The 18,390-nt window shown below is 40.7% G+C and overlaps 1 protein-coding gene across 1 annotated transcript in view; it reads right to left on the bottom strand.

Moving 5' to 3' along the window:
- MYO3B (myosin IIIB) overlaps positions 1–18,390 on the bottom strand; it is a 434,070-nt gene that overhangs the window by 264,286 nt on the left and 151,394 nt on the right. The window contains exon 8 of the mRNA XM_040475346.1: positions 17,884–17,949. Coding sequence (XP_040331280.1) covers positions 17,884–17,949 — 66 coding nt within the window. The remainder of the gene's footprint in view (positions 1–17,883; positions 17,950–18,390) is intronic.

Raw genomic sequence — 18,390 nt, 5'->3', positions numbered from 1 at the left:
GACCTTTCAACTTCACGGGTCCACTTATATGTGAATTTTTTCAATGAATACAGTATAATACTGTAAATGTATTTTCTCTTTACATTTTCTTAACATTTTTCTCTAGCTTACTTTATTGTAAGAGTACAGGATATAGTACATATAATACACACTATGAGTTAATCAACTCTTTATGTTAACAGTAAGGCTTCTAGTCAACCATGGGCTATTAGTAAAGTTTTGGAGTATCAGAAGTTATACACAGATTTTCAACTGTGTGAGGGGTTAGTGTCTCCAACCCTCACATTGTTCAAAGGTCAACTGAACTATTCATTGCAAAGAATGGAAAGAAAATTGCTGAAAAATTTAGCCCATGGATGAAAAGCAACTCAAAGAAGGGAGCAATTTAATCCCACAGGTGGAGTTTGGGAGAGGGCAAGAAGAGGATTGAAGCACAACACAAGTGGAATGGAAACAGTAAGACTGTCAAATTTGCTTTTTAAATAATGACAATGCTGGTTCCAAATTTCAGGGCATAGTACACGGTGGAGAAAGATTAGACTGAGACGGAAAATCATGGCCAAGACTTTCAATAATCTGGCATTGTGTCTGCCCACATTTAGCACCCTTCCCTTGATGTGTGCTTTTTTGGTAAAGACTTACATAGACTAAACACTGGCTGATTGCCAACTATATGAATATTATTGATGGTATAAAATCAAATTGGGGAAGGGGTGCCTGTGTGGCTCAGTCGGTTGAGCGTCTGACTTCAGCTCAGGTCATGATCTCGTGGTCTGTGAGTTCGAGCCCCATGATGGGCTGGCTCTGTGCTGACAGCTCAGAGCCTGAAGCCTGCTTCTGATTCTGTGTCTCCTTCTATCTCTGCCCCTCTGCCACTCATGCTCTGTTTCTCTCATTCTCAAAAATGAATAAGTGTTAAAAAAAATTCAAAAAAAATCAATTTGGGGAAAATAAACTAGACTGGGTTTTCATTAATACCCTACACACTACTGAAAAGCCTGGAGATGGCACAAAAACAGACAGACACTCAGATCAATGAAACAGAATAGAGAACCCAGAAATGGACCCACAAATATATGCCCAACTAATCTTTGACAAAGCAGGAAAGAATATCCAATGGAATAAAGACAGTCTCTTCAGCAACTGGTGCTGGGAAAACTGGACAGCGACATGCAGAAGAATGAACTTGGATCACTTTCTTATACCACACACAAAAATAAACTCAAAATAGATGAAAGACCTAAATGTAAGACAGGAAGCCATCAAAATCCTTGAGGAGAAAGCAGGCAAAAACCATTTTGACATCAGCCACAGCAACTTCTTACTCAACACGTCTCTGGATGCAAGGGAAACAAAAGCAAAAATGAACTATTGGGACCTCACCAAAAAAAAAAAGCTTCTGCACAGTGAAGGAAACAATCAGAAAAATGAAAAAGCAACTGATGGAATGGGAGAAGATATTTGCAAATGACATATCAGATAAAGGATTGGTATCCAAAAGTATAAAGAACTTATCAAACTCAACAACTAAAAAACAATCCAGTGAAGAAATGGGCAAAAGACATGAATAGACACTTCTCCAAAGAAGACATCCAGATGGCCAACTGACACATGAAAAAATGCTCAACATCACTCATCATCAGGGAAATCCAAATCAAACCCACAATGAGATACCACCTCACACCTGTCAGAATTGCTAACATTAACAACTCAGGCAACAACAGATATTGGTGAGGATGTGGAGAGAGAGGATCTCTTTTGCATTGTTGGCATTGTTGGTGGGAATGCAAACTGGTGCAGCCACTCTGGAAAACAGTATGGAGGTTTCTCAAAGAATTAAAAATAGAACTACCCTACACCCCAGCAATTGCATTACTAGGTATTTATCCAAGGAATACAGATATGCTGTTTCGAATGGGGTACGTGCACCCCAATATTTACAGCAGTGCTATCAACAATAGCCAAAGTATGGAAAGAGCCCAATGTCCATTGACAGGTGAATGGATAAAGAAGATGTGGTAAAGATATACAATGGAGTATTACTCGGAAATCAAAAAGAATGAAATCTTGCCATTTGCAACTATGTGGATGGAACTAGAGGATATTATGCTAAGTGAAATTAGTCAAAGAAAGACAAATATCATATGACTTCACTCATATGAGGACTTTAAGATACAAAAGAGATGAACATAAGGGAAGGGAAGGAAAAATATAAAAACAGGGAGAGGGAAAAACATAAGAGACTCTTAAATATAGAGAACAAACAGAGGGTTGCTGGAGGGGTTGTGGGAGGGGGGTGGGCTAAATGGGTAAGGGACATTAAGGAATCTACTCCTGAAATCATTGTTGCACTATATGCTAAGTAACTTGGGATGTAAAATAGATTATTAAAAAAAAAAAAAAAGAGTACACTAAATGTGATGGGGAAAAAAAAAGCCTGGAGAAAATATTGTCAGATAATAAGTAGCTGTAAATGTCATGCAAATCAGGATTTTGTACAGCTATTCGCAGCCTTGGTTTATGTTCCTGAGGATACAAACCATTACCATGCCTGTCACCTGCCATCCTTCTGCCCAATTTCTCAGCAAGAAAAGCTTCCAAGGGCAATGAACTGCAATACTTAAATGACTGCTTCTGTTGCACTTTGGACAGACAGTTCTTCCCAAGGAAATGGCCACCCAAGGAAGCCAGTTAGTGCTGAGCCTCTGTGCTTTTAGGCCAAGAAATGAACACTTCACCCCCTGGGGACGTCAATCCAGTGCCTTGTTCAAGCACTAAATTTTTGAAAGATAAAATATTTTTCTTTTTTAGGCAAGGGAAAGAGTAAAGACACCAACTGCCAAAGAGAGCCTGGGGAGTCCTTAACACTCTTCCATTAACATGAAGGAGCAGAACAGCTCCATCTATTACATCAAAGCCTCATCAGAGACCCTAATCCTTTATGAAAGGAACTCTCAGGCAGCCAAGCCTTTAATTTGCTGAATAATAGGCCCTCTGATTAACCCTTGCAAAGCAAAGTACAGACGTTGCAGGCAACAAATGTTCCCAGGCGGTGAGAGAGAAAGGGGGCGGGGGCTGGGATGGCTCCTACTCCCACTGTTAGTGAACTAACTCTATGCATAGGTTTCTAAATGGTTAGCTTTCTGTTTTCCCATTTTCATTTCCCTGTTCACTCTCTCTCCTGGGAATATGCTACTTCCATTCTCTGAGACTTCCTGTGTCCTGAGCTTTAAGCTACTGTAACTCAGTGAAATGCATAGACAGATGATGTGGAATGACTTGTGTTGCCAAATCTACTCATAGTAGTAAATCAGTGACATGAAAGGCTCCTTCAATACCATTTACCCACCCCACTCTAGGACAAGCCACTTGTGCTCTGTGATAAAGGACAGACAGAAAGAAAAAAGAGACAGAAAGAGAGAGAAAGAAAGAGACAAAGAGAAAGAGAGAAAGAAAAGGAAAAGAACAGAAGAGAAAAGACAAGACAAAAGAAAAGAATAGGACTAGGACTAGGAACCCACAAGTAGGAGAAAGAGGAAAGACAAAAGGAAGAGAAGGAATAATGTCAGCTCAGGCATTTCCCCTATCTGTTCTAATTAGATAGACGTCTAGTGTTAAAAAGAAAGATAGACAGAGGCACCTGGATGGCTCAATGGTTGAGCATCTGACTTCAGCTCAGGTCATGATCTCATAGTTTGTGAGTTCCAGCCCCACATCAGGCTCACTGGGGTCACCACAGAGCTTGCTTCAGATCCTCTGTATCCCTCTCTCTCTGACCCTCCCCGACTCACACTTTCTCTCTCAAAAATAAATATTTTAAAAAAAGGTGGATAATCCTTTTTGTGGGATCCTATTGCTGGAGGAAGACAACTGTATACACTATGTTGCCAAGGGACAGGTAACAGGTTAGATAGGTCGTGGGCTTCACACTAATGTACATCTATAAATCATATACATATTGGACTTTCTGCTCATTATATCAGATAATGAGATGAATGATTGAATGTATGACACAGTGGTCAATTATCATGTGGAGGATATAAATTCTATTGTGCTGAGGACATTTATCTCTTTATTGATCTGGCTCTGAAAGCAAGGATCATAAATTATAAGCCTTCAATAACTGTATGATAAATATTCTAATAACAAAATGCCACCAGGTCCTGTTTCCCCAATAAATTTCCATATGGTTTCAGTTAAAGAAGTAAAATGCAGAGAATTTTTACTTAATTTTTATTTTATTATCAAAAATTATATGTAGAATGAAGACCATACAGAAAAGCCTATCTATCCCAAACAGTCATGTGCTGGAGCCAGCATGCACAAGGTTCCCTAGATATTGTTACATTTTCAGGAATTTTGTGAACTGATGGATGTTACATTGGTAGCCTGAAATTGGCCATGGTGGGGGGGGGGGTATTTTATACCACGGAAATCAGTAAATGATACGAATTAGCCCCCTAGCCCCTCCCAGACAACTGTTAAACATCATTGCTCATGGACTAGAGATGCTGGGGAAAACTGCCTGATAATTCAAAAGCAGTGTGTGATATGGGTAGAAATCTCTTCTTACCACCTTTTCCCTCTAATTCTTTTTTTCCTCATTTCCTGCCTTCTGCTGGATAAAAGTTTCCTAGAGACCCTTTTATCCTTCTGTTGGTTTAGAAACTAGACATTGTTTTCTTATAATTTTAGTCATTATCCTACATGTTTAAAATGTTTGCTGAACTATAAACTTTCCAGTAGTTCTATCCTCTTTTTGAGCACAAGAATCTATGCATCCCTTAACCACGAACTGAATACTACTGTCCCCCCTGAATTTTATGACTATTTAGATTTATTTCACCCCAAGTCATTTCTTACAGTTAACAGTTACACTTTGAAAATATTCTATGAAATTATTTCATTTCAAATGAATTTCTGCTTCATTTGTGATGCCAGCAAGTTGTCTTTGTTAGCCTTAGAGTTTGTGTGTTTTGAAATTTCAGTTGGCAGGTTCACTTTGAGGAGGAGGAGGAGAATTTTTCCCTTTCCCTCTCACTTTCTCTCTGTGCTTACTTACTCTCTTAGTGTAATGACTTCGGGGTTGTGTCTTCTTGGCTCCCTAGGTCTCTAGCCCAGAGCCAGTTTTTAGAATGGAATTTTGTGCTCCTATCCCACGGTTTTATTAGGTATATGAAAGAGCTCATCACTGTGGCAGCAGAAAGCCCAGCCACTTATTTATCCTACCATTCTCAGGCAGAAGCTGCCTAAGAGCCATAGTCCTGGCTGATGGTCAGCACCTCCCTAGGTGTTGGAGAACAACAGAGGAAATTGCTACAGTCAGAGCACAGGATCATATGACCTCTCCTTATCCCATTCTTTTCCTCAGCTTTTCATCAGCCAACAAGAACTACTCCACACACTGGCTTCAGGCAGGAGTCTAACTCTGGACAGTCTTCCTTGGAGCCCTCTTAGTCCTTTTAACCACAGGAGCCAAACTTCCAGCTATCACTGCTTGCTTCTGATCCCGGCAGATTTAGGACTTCAGCTTAGCTGAGTGAGCATTTTGTGTTTTCATTCCACTCTGATCTTAGAATCTAGATTCCTTCCTTCCTTCCCTAGTATAATGTTTTTGGCCTTTTTTATTTAAAACAAGCTTTTTTAATGCTTATTTTGGGGAGAGAGAGAGAGACAGAGCACAAGTGGGAGAGGGACAGAGAGACAGGGAGACACAGAATCTGAAACAGACTCCAGGCTCTGAGCTGTCAGCACAGAGCTCGACGTGGGGCTCGAACTCACAAACCATGAGATCATGACCTGAACTGAAGTCAGATGCTCAACTGACTGAGCCGCCCAGGCACCCCTGGGCCTTTCTTTTTTATATGTGGCCTGTCATTGTTACATTTTTGGAAAAGCATAAAGTTAAAGATCCCCTTTGACAGATATTCTTGCCTGGAAACATCTAAAGGCAAAAATCCTTCAAATTCAAAGTTACCCAATAATTTCTTCTGCTTTCCACCACCCTAAGTTGTTTTCCTTTGGTAATTAATATCTACTGGTGCAAAGAATGTATTAATAATGTATATGGCCAAGATTAGCAGCTGTGAGATGTGCCCTTGCTCTTATTTTATAGAGGAAGCAAGGTCTACGTCATAGGTGTTAAACTCTCCCCACATCTTGATTCTCACCCCTCACACCTGCGTATTCCCCTAAGGCAGCCTTGGCAGGCCAATGTTTACATCAGAAGGAAATTGTCAAACTGTAGAATGTCATGTCACTGACCATGGTCCTGAAACATCATGAGCCATGAAGACATAGGTGTTTATCTTAATCCTGGGTTCAGAAATGACTTCTCTTCAACCTTTCCCTGGAATTCTGAACCAGGAGATAGAGTAGGTGGTGGTGGAAAACAGGACAAGTGATGTGGCAGGGGGATATGGGGAAGGGGGGTACGAAATGAAGTACAATAAGCAGAAGCTGTTGGAAAGGAATATAATCACTGAGACTGCCAGGGATGATTTATTTTGACATCATTTTCATGTATTCAAAGCAACCAAAAAAGAACTCATAGCTAACCATGTCTACATAATCCACTTTTAACAAACTTATCATGTTTCTGATGCTTAAACTTTTATTTTTGCTTTGGGCAAGTACGTTGGGGGAGTGCATTTGACCTTTTTTTTTTTTTTTTTTTTTTTCCTCATATTCTTTTCCTTAGTATTATGTTTGCAGTTAGGAGAGATTTATAAAGACCATGACCCTAATATTCAATTTCTAACTCAAGTCCATCATATTGCTGTGTATGCTTTTGAAGGTATCACCTCCTCTCTGCAATTTTTAGTTCTTCAAAAGGAACTGACATTTACTGAGCTCCTGCCATGTGCTAGCAATGTGCCGAATATTGGGGATAAAAGCAAAAAAGACACATTCTCTGTCTTGGAACTAGACAATGGTGGTTGTACAAAACTGTGAATGTGCTGAATCACACATTCCCTTTAATGGTTCCCTTTTAAATGGTCAATGTTTATGTGAATTTCACCTAAACATATGCACACACACACACATGCACACACCATACAGCAACATGACCTTGGGTACTGAACTATGATACAGACCTTGATTCGAATCCTAGCTCTGTCAGTTTCTAGTTGTGAGACATCAGGACAGTCACTTAGTAACCTGTAGTAACCTGTCTCACATGGCAGGGGTTAGGATTCACTGAAATAATGCATGTAAAGTGCATTTCACTGTGTCTGACACATAGCATGCTTTAAATAAATCTTACCACTAATATTATCTGTACTCCTCACACAGATAACCCCAGATTTATTCAACTACTTTTATTTTAACTCTCGGGTATCTTTTAGGCTGTACTTGATTTGGTTGAATGTGAGCTTTCTTTGGCTAAATGAGCTTTGCCGTGAACAACGATTTTCGCATAACATAGAACTTGGCTATAATTAAAAAGAAAAATGAATTATAGGTCCACAAAAGTATATGCTACCTTTATACAGATATCCAGTTCAGGGTCATAGAAAATATCTCTAAGTGATCATGATCCTCTATCCTGGACACAGATGCAGAATCCTTCTAATATAGCGTCCTAGCAATCAGGCGGACCATCCTGGAATATGAGATGACACCAATTTGCCATCTCTTTGTATATAGTTTATTCCTCTCAGACAGACACATATGACCAAGACATCTTAGCACAAAATATGTATTTGATTCCTGAAGTTCTCGGTAAAGTCAGAAAATATTGGTAATGGCAGAAATACCCCTCTTCTACAATTGGGCAGTAAGCTTGGGAAGAATTTAACACAAACCCTTAGTATCTGAGACATATTTCTAAAAAAATAAAAGGGAAGAAGGAAGGAAACAAGGAAGGAAGCAAATAAGGAAGAAAACACTATGGCCTTATGATATAATACTAATACTTGACTTTGTGATGATGTTCTACTGAATTAAATATTTTGGGGCACCTGGGTGGCTCAGTCAGTTATGCATCCAACTCTTGGTTTCAGCTTAGGTCATGATCTCACGGTTTTGTGAGTTCGAGCCCCATATCAGGCTCTGTGCTTGGGTTTCTCTCTCTCTCTCCCCCTCTGTCTCTGATCCTCTCCCACTCATGCTGTCTCTGTCTCTCTCAAAATAAACTTATAATTTTTTTTTTACATTTGATTCTCACTGGTAGACAGGTGGACACTGCTATCCTCACCCACAGCTAAGGAAGTAGAGGCTCGGAGAGATTAAATGAGTTAAGGTCATATACCAACCAAGTCATGGACTGTATTAGTTTCCTAGGGCTGCTGTGACAAGGTAACACAAACTGAGTGGCTTAACAAGAGATACTTATTGTCCCACAGCCCTGGAGGCTGGACGTCCGAGATCAAGACTCAAGGCTGGTAGGGCAATGCTCCCTCAAAGGTGCTAACAAAGGATCTGTTCCAGGCCTCTCTCCTAATTTTAATTGTTTCCTGGCTTAGAGCAGCATAAGGCATTCTCTCTGTGTGCATATCTGTGTACAAATTTCCCCTTTTCATAAAGACACCAGTTATACTGGTTTAGGGGTCCACCCTACTCCGGTATGATCTCATTCTAACTAATTACATCTGCAATGGCTCTAATTCCAAATAAGATCATATTATGGGATATTGAGGGTTAGGACTTCTACGTATGAAGTTTTAGGAGACATAATTCAAACCATAGCATGGGTTGATCAAAGCCAAGCATTCTGTACAAGCATGAGGAACACTGCTTGAACCTAAGGATTTAAGCTTTGGGCTTCTCTTAAAGGCAAGAATTTCTATTATTCACTAAAATAATAGCTTTTTAAATAAAATTCTTCTTTCAGAAACATTCAATAGTCCTTCATATTAGAAACCAATTATGGGGGGCACTTGGGTGGCTCAGTCCGTTTGGCGCCCAGCTTCGGCTCAGGTCATGATCTCACGGTTTGTGAGTTCAAGCCCTGCATCGGGCTCTGTGCTGACAGCTCAGAGCCTGGAGTCTGTTTCAGATTCTGTGTCTCCCTCTCTCTCTGCCCCTCCCCCACTCATGCTGTCTCTCTCTCTCTTTCTCTCTCTCAAAAATAAACATTAAAAAAAAATTTCAGAAACCAATTATGGGATTTTCCCCCCACTCATTAGCCTGGTATGATACCTATGTCATGTATTTGATGAGGTTCCTTATTTCCTTAGGAGATTCCAAATTATAATACTAGAAGGTTGGCTGGAAGCTGCACACATATCCAAAAGGAGATGGAAGATCAAGAGAATCTATGATTACTCATTATATTTAATATCACTCTTATAAATTTCGAATCTATTTAAAAAACGAATCAGCCCTTTCCTCATTAGTGCCAACAGGCTATGTCTGTTATTTTTATCCCTGCCAGAAATCATCAGTGGCCTGTAATAACGTAGCACTAGTGACATGAGCCTTCATTTCCATTTTTAATTAAAATTCTTACTGACCTAGAGCCAGATTTCCTTCTGCACTAGAGCCTGTGGAAATTCCACAGTGGAAACTACAGTAGCCAGGGAGTAGAGGATCAGGCAGGAAGCTGGGAACTTCACACTGTACCAGAAGAACATCACAGCTCTTAAGAGAAAATCCAGGGGGGGCGCCTGGGTGGCTCAGTCAGTTGAGTATCTGACTCTTGATTTCAGCTCAGGTCATGATCCTAGGGTCATGGGATTGAGCCCTGCATTGGGCTCTGCATTGGGCAGGGAGCCTGCTTGGGATTCTCTCTCTCTCTTCCTCTGCCTTTCCCCCCAGCTTGTTCTCTCTCTCTGTCTCTTTCTCTCTCTCAAAAATAAATGAATAAATTTAAAAGAGAGAGAGAGAGAGAGAGAGAGAGAGAGAGAGAGAGAGAGAGATCCAGGAAGGGTGTCAACCTGGCCCCTCCAAGCTCTCCACTTGACCTTACTTTCCCCATCCCGCCGAGGCCCTAGATCAGCCTCAGTGAGGATCATGAATGCCCCTCCTCCTCATGATCCACTTCTGTTGTGACTTATCATCCTATGGATGCTATTGGCTCTCCTTCCTGACTCTCACACCTCTTTTGATGGTACCACTATGGAGTTAAAATATTTCTCACAATTGTTGAACTCTCAGTCTGTATCTCACTTAATTCTTACAACACTCTATAAGGTAGCATGATTTCAGACTGCAACCTGTCTGTACACTGTCCACTGTACTTAAGGATATTGTTCTGGTACTATCCTGGGCCCAGGGCTGCCCTATTAGAAGACTACATTCTTAGCTTCCTTTGTAGCTAGTTGTAGCCATGTGATTGAGTTGTAGCTAATGATATGCTCCATGAAATGGTCAAAAGTTTTCTTAAAGTAAGCAAAATTTCATTTATCTCTCCTTCCATTTATCTCTGGCTATAATAAGTAGGTCAATGTTGGAGCTATAGCAGCCATCTTGGCTCATGAGGTACCCTTGGAAGTGGAAATCACACTTAATGGGGCAGCATGAGGGCAGGAGCCTAGGTGACTGCCAGATGCCCTGCTGGATTAGTGGTACCTATGTGGACTAACTTCCAGCTTATTTCATGTAAGAAATAAATAAAAATCTACCTTATTAAAGTCACTGTTAGTTGGGATTTTCTATCACAGCAGAATTGATCTTAATCCCAAATGGTTATCATATAAATATTAGTATTCCCATTTTAGAGATTAGGAAACTGAGGTTCAGAAAGATGAAGTAATTTGGTCAAGGTCAAGAATCTAAGTGGAAATGTTAGAATACAACCTGACTTCAGGTCTAATGCTCTTTATCTCTCCAATGTGTATTCTCTAAAAAGACCCTTTCTCATGCTGAAAATACTGGAATCCTCATGTTTAACTCATCCTTTCCTGTAGCACCTGTCTTCTCCCATTAATAGTTGCCAAGCATTGTGGGTTCTACCTCTCAGGGTCCAGCCATCCATTTCATGTCCCACTGCTCCTTCCCCATGAAGAAACTTCTGGCTGGCTGACAGCAGAGACAGAGGCACTGGGTCTGGACAAGATGTGCCCTGGGATAGGTGTGGGAGGTAGGGCTGTTTGTGAGGCAAAGAAGTGAAGGTAAGTCTGCATTCCATCCACTGCTTCTGTTTTGACCCCTGCTGGAGCAGATTCTCTCAGGTTGAGTTTGAGGGGTGGTACTGTTGTTGTTGAGAAGGGAATGGAGAACTATGAGAACTACCTGAATTATAGGACATGTAGAGAACAGAGCCTGGCATACGTCAGAGTTATTTGCCAGGTTCTACAGACACATATATAATTTAATCCTTACAGTAAATCTATGAGGCAGGTCGTCTGCCTCAGCTTGACAAATGAGGACCAAAGGTCAGAGAGGTTAAATATCTTCCCCCAAGTTGCACAGCTAGCAAGTGACACAGCTGAATGCACACACTGCTCTTCTCAATGAACCAGGTGGCACTCTGGGGAGTGATGGAGGGGAACAGACTGTGGGCAGAGCTATGAGCCATGTCCCCACTTCTCCTACCCCTGTCCCCCACACACCATGTGCTCACCATTACTTCTGTTTACTTCAACTGCAGATGCACTTTGATTTATATTATGAAATTCAAGTACAAATTTAAAAAAAGAAAAACCAGTATGGGGTAAACAGAACATCATCTAGGCTAACCCTAACTAAAAGTCACCTAACAGAATATGCTACAAAGCACTAATGTGAACTCTAGGACATATGCTACAGGTTTGGTTTCTCACAAGATCCAAACCCAGCATTTGTTGGGAAATCAATAGAATATGCTGCCTAGAGAATGGTCTATCCACCTTACTGTGCCTTTTGCTTCTTTTAGATCAGGCTAAAACCCTCACTGCCAAGGTTCTTACGATAACAGTATATTCCAAGTATCTGTGGACACTGTACCATATTTCAAACTTCAAATTACAATGAACCACTTCTTGATTTACATCATGAGAAAATCATATTTCATTGGCTGAGTTTATAAGTAGGGTCTAAGTGAGATCAAATTGGGCCCTTGGTTTCTTTAGATGATCTATTAGGTAATCTAAATTAGACCCTCTTCAGGGAGATATAACCTTGAAACACATAGCTTTATTTGTTCTTTTTATGAGGAGGAAAGAATCCAAATTTTTCAAAATGAAAAAGAAGTTGGGTTGCATTTGTAAGTATATTGATCAATATATGTTAAGAGGAGAGAGAAGAATTTGGGGGGTTTTAAACTAGAATTTTTTTAAATTTTGAGCTTCTTCATGAGTTTTTATTAATTCACTAATTCCCTGTAGCTCAAGAGATGCTAATTAATTCAAGAAGCCATAACAGCTAATCATTGGCTAAATAAATCTAAAATGGAGAGTCTGTCACTAGAGATACCACTGCTCATTTTAATTAATATTACCAATTTGTGAAGTAATGTAAATAAAGGCTATTGTATCCTTCTCTTCCAGGAAATATTAACCCTTTGCATGGCCACCTGAGAATCTAACAAGACTTAACAAGCCAAGAGTATTTGTGGAGCTTAATCAATCACTGAGTTAGGACATTTTATAATATTCACTGACATTATAAAAACCACGTGGAATTAAGCTGCCACAAAATGCAGGATGGCAAAGAGCTAAGAATGGTTGCCTTCAAGGAAACACAATCAATGCCAAGGAAGCAACCGCCCCAAAATGGTTTAGGCCTAGAGAAAAGCCAATGTTCCAGTTCTGAGTTTCAATTTTTCAAGAATGAATTTATGCAAATACCCATTAGTTTTAGCAGTTCTGTAGCTCAGAGTGATCTCACCTTGTTAACATGCAGTACAACTGCTTGTAGCCATTGAATGTCATTTGGAGGGATAGGAAAGGCTGCCTCTACATTTCATGGCTAAATGGCAAGGCTCAGCCACAAAGCCCACTTTGGAAAACAAACCTACATGCTTAGCCTCTCAAGCCAGCCAACCCAAGAAAGCAGTGTGTGTGGCAGGCCATATAGCTCAGGTCATCACTAAAGCCTAAGCTGAGCAGCCAACGTGCTCCTGGTAGATTTGCCCTTGCCTGGGAGAAATCCTTCTTTATTGTCTCACCAATCAGCTCAAGAGTCACTGATGATAACTTCCTAAAATTAATTCCTAATAAAACCCCGAAAGTTTTAGAGGCAACATGAAAAAGCATAGTTCACAGATACCTAATAGCCAATAACTGGGAAAGTATTATAGTTTGGTCCAAAGACCTGAAATAAGTTTGAACAGGGGGGGGTGGGAAGACATCCTTCAGGATGAAGGTGAAGTCGGCAAAGGAAAATTATTGTTATCTGGTCACAAGGCTACTTCTGAAAGGAGCCTCCTGACAAAGCAGAAGTCTGGCTGAAATTTGAACCAGATAAACTTGTTATGCAAATAGCTTTAGCCATAGGGGAAAGGGCTGATAATGAAATCTCTACAAAGCCAGCCACACATTACAGAGGTGACAAAAAACATCAGGCAGGGTCCTAGCATATGGATAAAAAGCAGTGTAGAATTTATGTGAGCATCATGTTTAATTTATCTTAACTAAGCTGTCAGGAGTCAAGCTTTGACAAATGCATAACTAACTCATATAAATTAGTCAATTATCACTAACGACCAAAGGTTCAGAACCAAACTGACGTTTCTTTTCTTTTAACTCCAATACATGTTTACTAATAGGATTCAGACTTTCTTAAATCTCTCCTAGCATCTCCAAATTAAGGCTGGAAACCTGAAAAACACCAAGCCACATCCCAGCACTCATGCTGTCCCTGCCCCTCCCCTGCTACCTCATGCACATTCGTTCCCTCTCTAATTCCCATTGCCCCCCCCACACACACACATACACACACCCTGTCCCCTGTCTACACAAGCTATAATCACTAGCTACAGCCAGACTAATCCCTTCAGGCCACTGTAGCAATCAATCAAAAAAACCATATAGGTTCTTTGGTAAGTGGAGACAAACATGGACCAAGAAAGATCAAAATTACTGAATCACCTCTGCTATGGTTTAGTAGCCACGTGATGATAGGGTATTAAAAGTTTTAAAGCTGTGAAAGAATTCTAGTCCTCTTTGCTCTTCAGAAAGAATTCATTTATTTACTTTAATACAATGCATTGTTCATTCTCCAATGGGAATTGAAGCAATTAACTGAATAATTCAAGCTAAAAACACCTTTCCTAAAATTATGAGAAAATCATCCTCTCCACCCCACTCCCACTAATATACTCTGAAAGTCTTAATCATCTATCATTCTCCTCCAATATGGGCAAGATAAGTATAAAAGCAAACCAAGGCTCTCTAAACAGACATTTCTAACTCAGTGAGTGTCACTGTTTGTATTTCATTAGAGATCTGAATAAACAGAATGAAATAGTAAAGACAAATTGCATTTGGTAGGCTGAGTAATGGCAGTCTACGGTATGCAGGCTCACCTATGAAACCAAAGGTTATTATTTGGGAATAGTGGGCAGGTTTCTACCTAAATATATAAAATAGAATAATTAGCCTCTAATCTTGAGGCTCATCTTTCTAACAATCTTGTAAAAAAAAAGAATTCATGGTTGAGGAATCTAAGATGTTCTGAGGAAAGCAGGATTGGGGGCTCAAGTGAGGAAAGAATCTATGAACAACTATAATATATAGTATTTTCACTAATAAAACCACTAAGGACAACTCATTAAATAAAGAGAAGATTGATGACATTTTTCCATATCTTAAATTAGTAGTAAAGGACACAATCACTTAATTTCTATTTACCTTCATTGGTTCATTAGAACCTTTTCAGACTCTCCCTCTCCTGTGGTTTCAACAAGATATTTTTCTTTGTGCCTTATAGTATGCATATTAAAGGCACCGGTTTTTGTGTTCTGTTCTCCATTCCAGTATCAAGACCCTTCTAAGTCTAAAGCAAATCAGAACGAGTGCATCAAGAAATCTCAGAGTTGGGGAAAACGTAAGCAGACTTAAGTGGACTTAAATTACACTTAAATGGTGTAATAGGATCTGCCATAGAGAAAAATCAGTAATAGGGAGGGATTTCTATACTGTTTAACCCTGAAAGTCCCAACTTCATCATAAATTATGTACCTCTATTCCCAAATCCATCTAAGCAATACCGTGCTTGGTTTAAGAACACAAATACAGGGCGCCTGGGTGGCTCAGTCGGTTAAGCGTCCGACTTCAGCTCAGGTCATGATATCATGGCTAATGATTTCGAGCCCTGCACGAGGCTCTGTGCTGACAGCTCAGAGCCTAGAGCCTGCTTCGAATTCTGTGTCTTCCTCTCTCTCTGCCCCTGCCCTGCTCCCACTGTCTCTCAAAAATAACCAAAAAAAATTTTTTTTTTAATTTAAAAAATGTTAAAAGAACACAAATACACTCTTGAAAAAATATACAGAATATAAAAATTTGGTGAGTCAAGTCACATTTTAGAGGCATCACAAGAGCTTGGTATAGGAAGGCATTTTTGTGAATATGTAATGGATTTTTCTAGGCCAACAGCTTTGAGAAGGTCAATCAAGGGAATCTGTATGCAGCAATGGAATGAAAAGGAAATTTTTTTAAATCCAGCCTTGCTGGCAAAAATCACTGGAACCACAGCCCTTGGATTTTTCTCCCTGGGGTGATCTGAAATGTGCCCCCAGACACCAAGGTGTCTTTAGTTCTCCAGTTCCCTTGACCTCCTCCTTTGGCTCCCAAATTCCAGGGAGTGCCTCTTCCTCTGCTCCTACATGAGTATCATCCCTCCTGCTCTATATGTTGTTCTTCTCACCATTGCCTGACATTGCCACCCTTAAGTTGTGGCTGCTTCTGCATTCTGCAGGCTTTGCAGAAGCATCAGAGTGGGGGCTGGAGGGGCGAGGAAATGCTCTAGCCTTGAACTATATGGTCACATTCCAATACAGCTTTGCTTGGTAGAGTTCTTGAGAGTACATTACTGTTCTTCTCTCCTGACGAAGACAGCACAAATCCAGGAGGGGCTGGACAAGCAAACAATTTCAAGGACCTTGAACTAGGCTGCATGTGAAACAAAAATTAAATATAGGTTCACAGCTCTTTCTACTAACCCTTGGAGTCAAATAGGCTTTAGAATTCAGAATTTTATCAAATTTTAGAAAAGTAAACCAGTGCATTTACTGTATGTTATGTAACATTCCCCAGCAGGATCTGGGGCAGCACACTGTAATCAAACACATTAATATATCTGCAGCAATTCACATGAATATTCACACTGAGTGAGATAAATAATGACTATAAATAGCTTCATTTCAGTTTAGGTCATGTGTTGCCACCAAGTCAGATCACATAAGGTCAGGACTTGTAGCTAAATGAGTCAAGTACAAAAATAACTTCCATTTTTTAGAGCTCTTTGGATTTTAGAATTGTGGATAAGGAATTATTGATCTGTATTGTGACTGAGTAGGGAAGATGATGAAGGGACCTAGTTTTCTTCATTGTCCTGCCTCTTTGTTGAAGCTAATCATGCACACAGATAGAAGTTAGAAAACGTTGTGTTGACCATTCACTACTTCCTGGTTACTAGCTATTTTGGGCACTTCTTTTCTCTTCCATGACCTCTGAACACCTGGTTTGATCTGCTAGACACTGAGCACATCTCTTCCCAGTTCCTATGCACTGGATATACCTTGTAATGCCTGGTCTAGACCCCACAGTTCACCAGGCCTTGAGCCTGGGGTCATATAGTCCCTTCCAGCAAAGTAAGTATCTTCCCCAGATCTGGAAGCAGTGTGGTCCTTTCCCAGGGGCCAGGACAAAAGCTCATGTTCCCAGCATGGAGTCACCATCCTAATGGTATTATTGGTGGTTCTGCTCCTGTCTTAGTCCCATTCTATCTTGCCTAGCTCCTGGTAACACAGCTCCCATCAGGTACACCATCCATCACATGGGTTTTTATCTTGTTCTCCCCACCTTGAGCCCTTGGCTGGGGCTGTTCACTTTAGTGCCTCAAGCCTGAGATCCTACTCTGCCTACTCAATCATCCTGGGAACCGGAGCTGTGTTCTCATACCACAGATCCTAGAGCAAAGTCCAACTTCCAAGCTGCAAGGCTTCTGTTGAACACTGCCACCTTCTGTCTCTTCTCTAGGACTAGTGTGGGCATCACAGTTTGTTTGTTTGTTTATTTATTTATTGAGAGAGACTGAGAGAGAGAGAGAGAGAGAGAGAGAACACACACATGGGCAGGGAGGGGCCAAGGGGAAGGGGAAATGAGAATCTTAAGCAGGCTCCGTGCCCAGCGCAGAGCCCAATGCGGGTCTCAATCTCAAGACTGTGGTATCATGATCTGAGCCAAAATCAAGAGTCGGATGCTTAACCTACTGAGCCACCCAGGCACCCTGGGCATCACAGTTTTAGACGTTGAGTCTCCTCCCTTATTAAAAAGACCACTGGTTGGGGCGCCTGGGTGGCGCAGTGGGTTAAGCGTCCGACTTCAGCCAGGTCACGATCTTGCGGTCCGTGAGTTCGAGCCCGCGTCGGGCTCTGGGCTGATGGCTCAGAGCCTGGAGCCTGTTTCCGATTCTGTGTCTCCCTCTCTCTCTCTCTGCCCCTCCCCTGTTCATGCTCTGTCTCTCTCTGTCCCAAAAATAAATAAATGTTGAAAAAAAAAATTAAAAAAAAAAAAAAAAAGGCCACTGGCAACATTTGCTCCAGGACAGAGTAGATTCTCAGATAAATGTGATCCACATGATCAGAAGGACTGATTATAGCCAAAAGTCAAATGGAACTCCTTATGTTTCAAATTCTGCAGAGGCATCTTCCATCATTCACTGGAACAAATTCTGTGTCGTAATGTGCTAAAAGGCATAACAACTTCTAGCGCCAAGTAAATTCCACAGCTTGGATTTCCAATCACTGTTCAAGGCCTTGCTGGATAAGCAATTTTTAGTGGAAGAGATACTCACTGTGAAATAAAGTGGTTGAATTCCTCACACCACTTTTCCGGATGAAGTAAAGTAGGTGGAGGATTTCTGAAAAACAAAAGCAATTTATTTATTTATTTATTTTTACCAAAAAAAAAAAAAAAGTGTTTAGTTAAAGGCAAAACATCAACTTGTCTTTACTGATACTGTTCTAAATAGCTCTGATAAAATCCAATCTGTTTCTTCCCAGGTGGGAGTCATTCATTAGTCGTAAATTATAAAGTGCCAGTCCCTATTCATTTAGTCCTTCATTTTCATTGACTCAAGGCCTACAATGCCCATGGTTTTCTGTAGGACCTGTGAGAGTTACACAGATCGGGAACATTCCTCAGGGAGCAGACACTAATGAAGGGCGAGCACACAACCACCATCACGGAGAGCCGAGTATTATTAATGCCATAAGAAAGAATGCTATAGGGGCTCCTGGGTGGCTCAGTCGGTTAAGCGTCTGACTTCGGCTCAGGTGACGATCTCACGGTTCGTGGGTTC

Source organism: Herpailurus yagouaroundi, unplaced genomic scaffold (assembly GCF_014898765.1).
Source record: "Herpailurus yagouaroundi ecotype Mexico unplaced genomic scaffold, PumYag 140, whole genome shotgun sequence".
In the NCBI taxonomy this organism is placed as follows: Eukaryota; Metazoa; Chordata; class Mammalia; order Carnivora; family Felidae; genus Herpailurus; species Herpailurus yagouaroundi.
The sequence above is the reverse complement of the archived record's forward strand: the minus strand, read 5'-3'. Positions and strand labels throughout refer to the sequence as shown.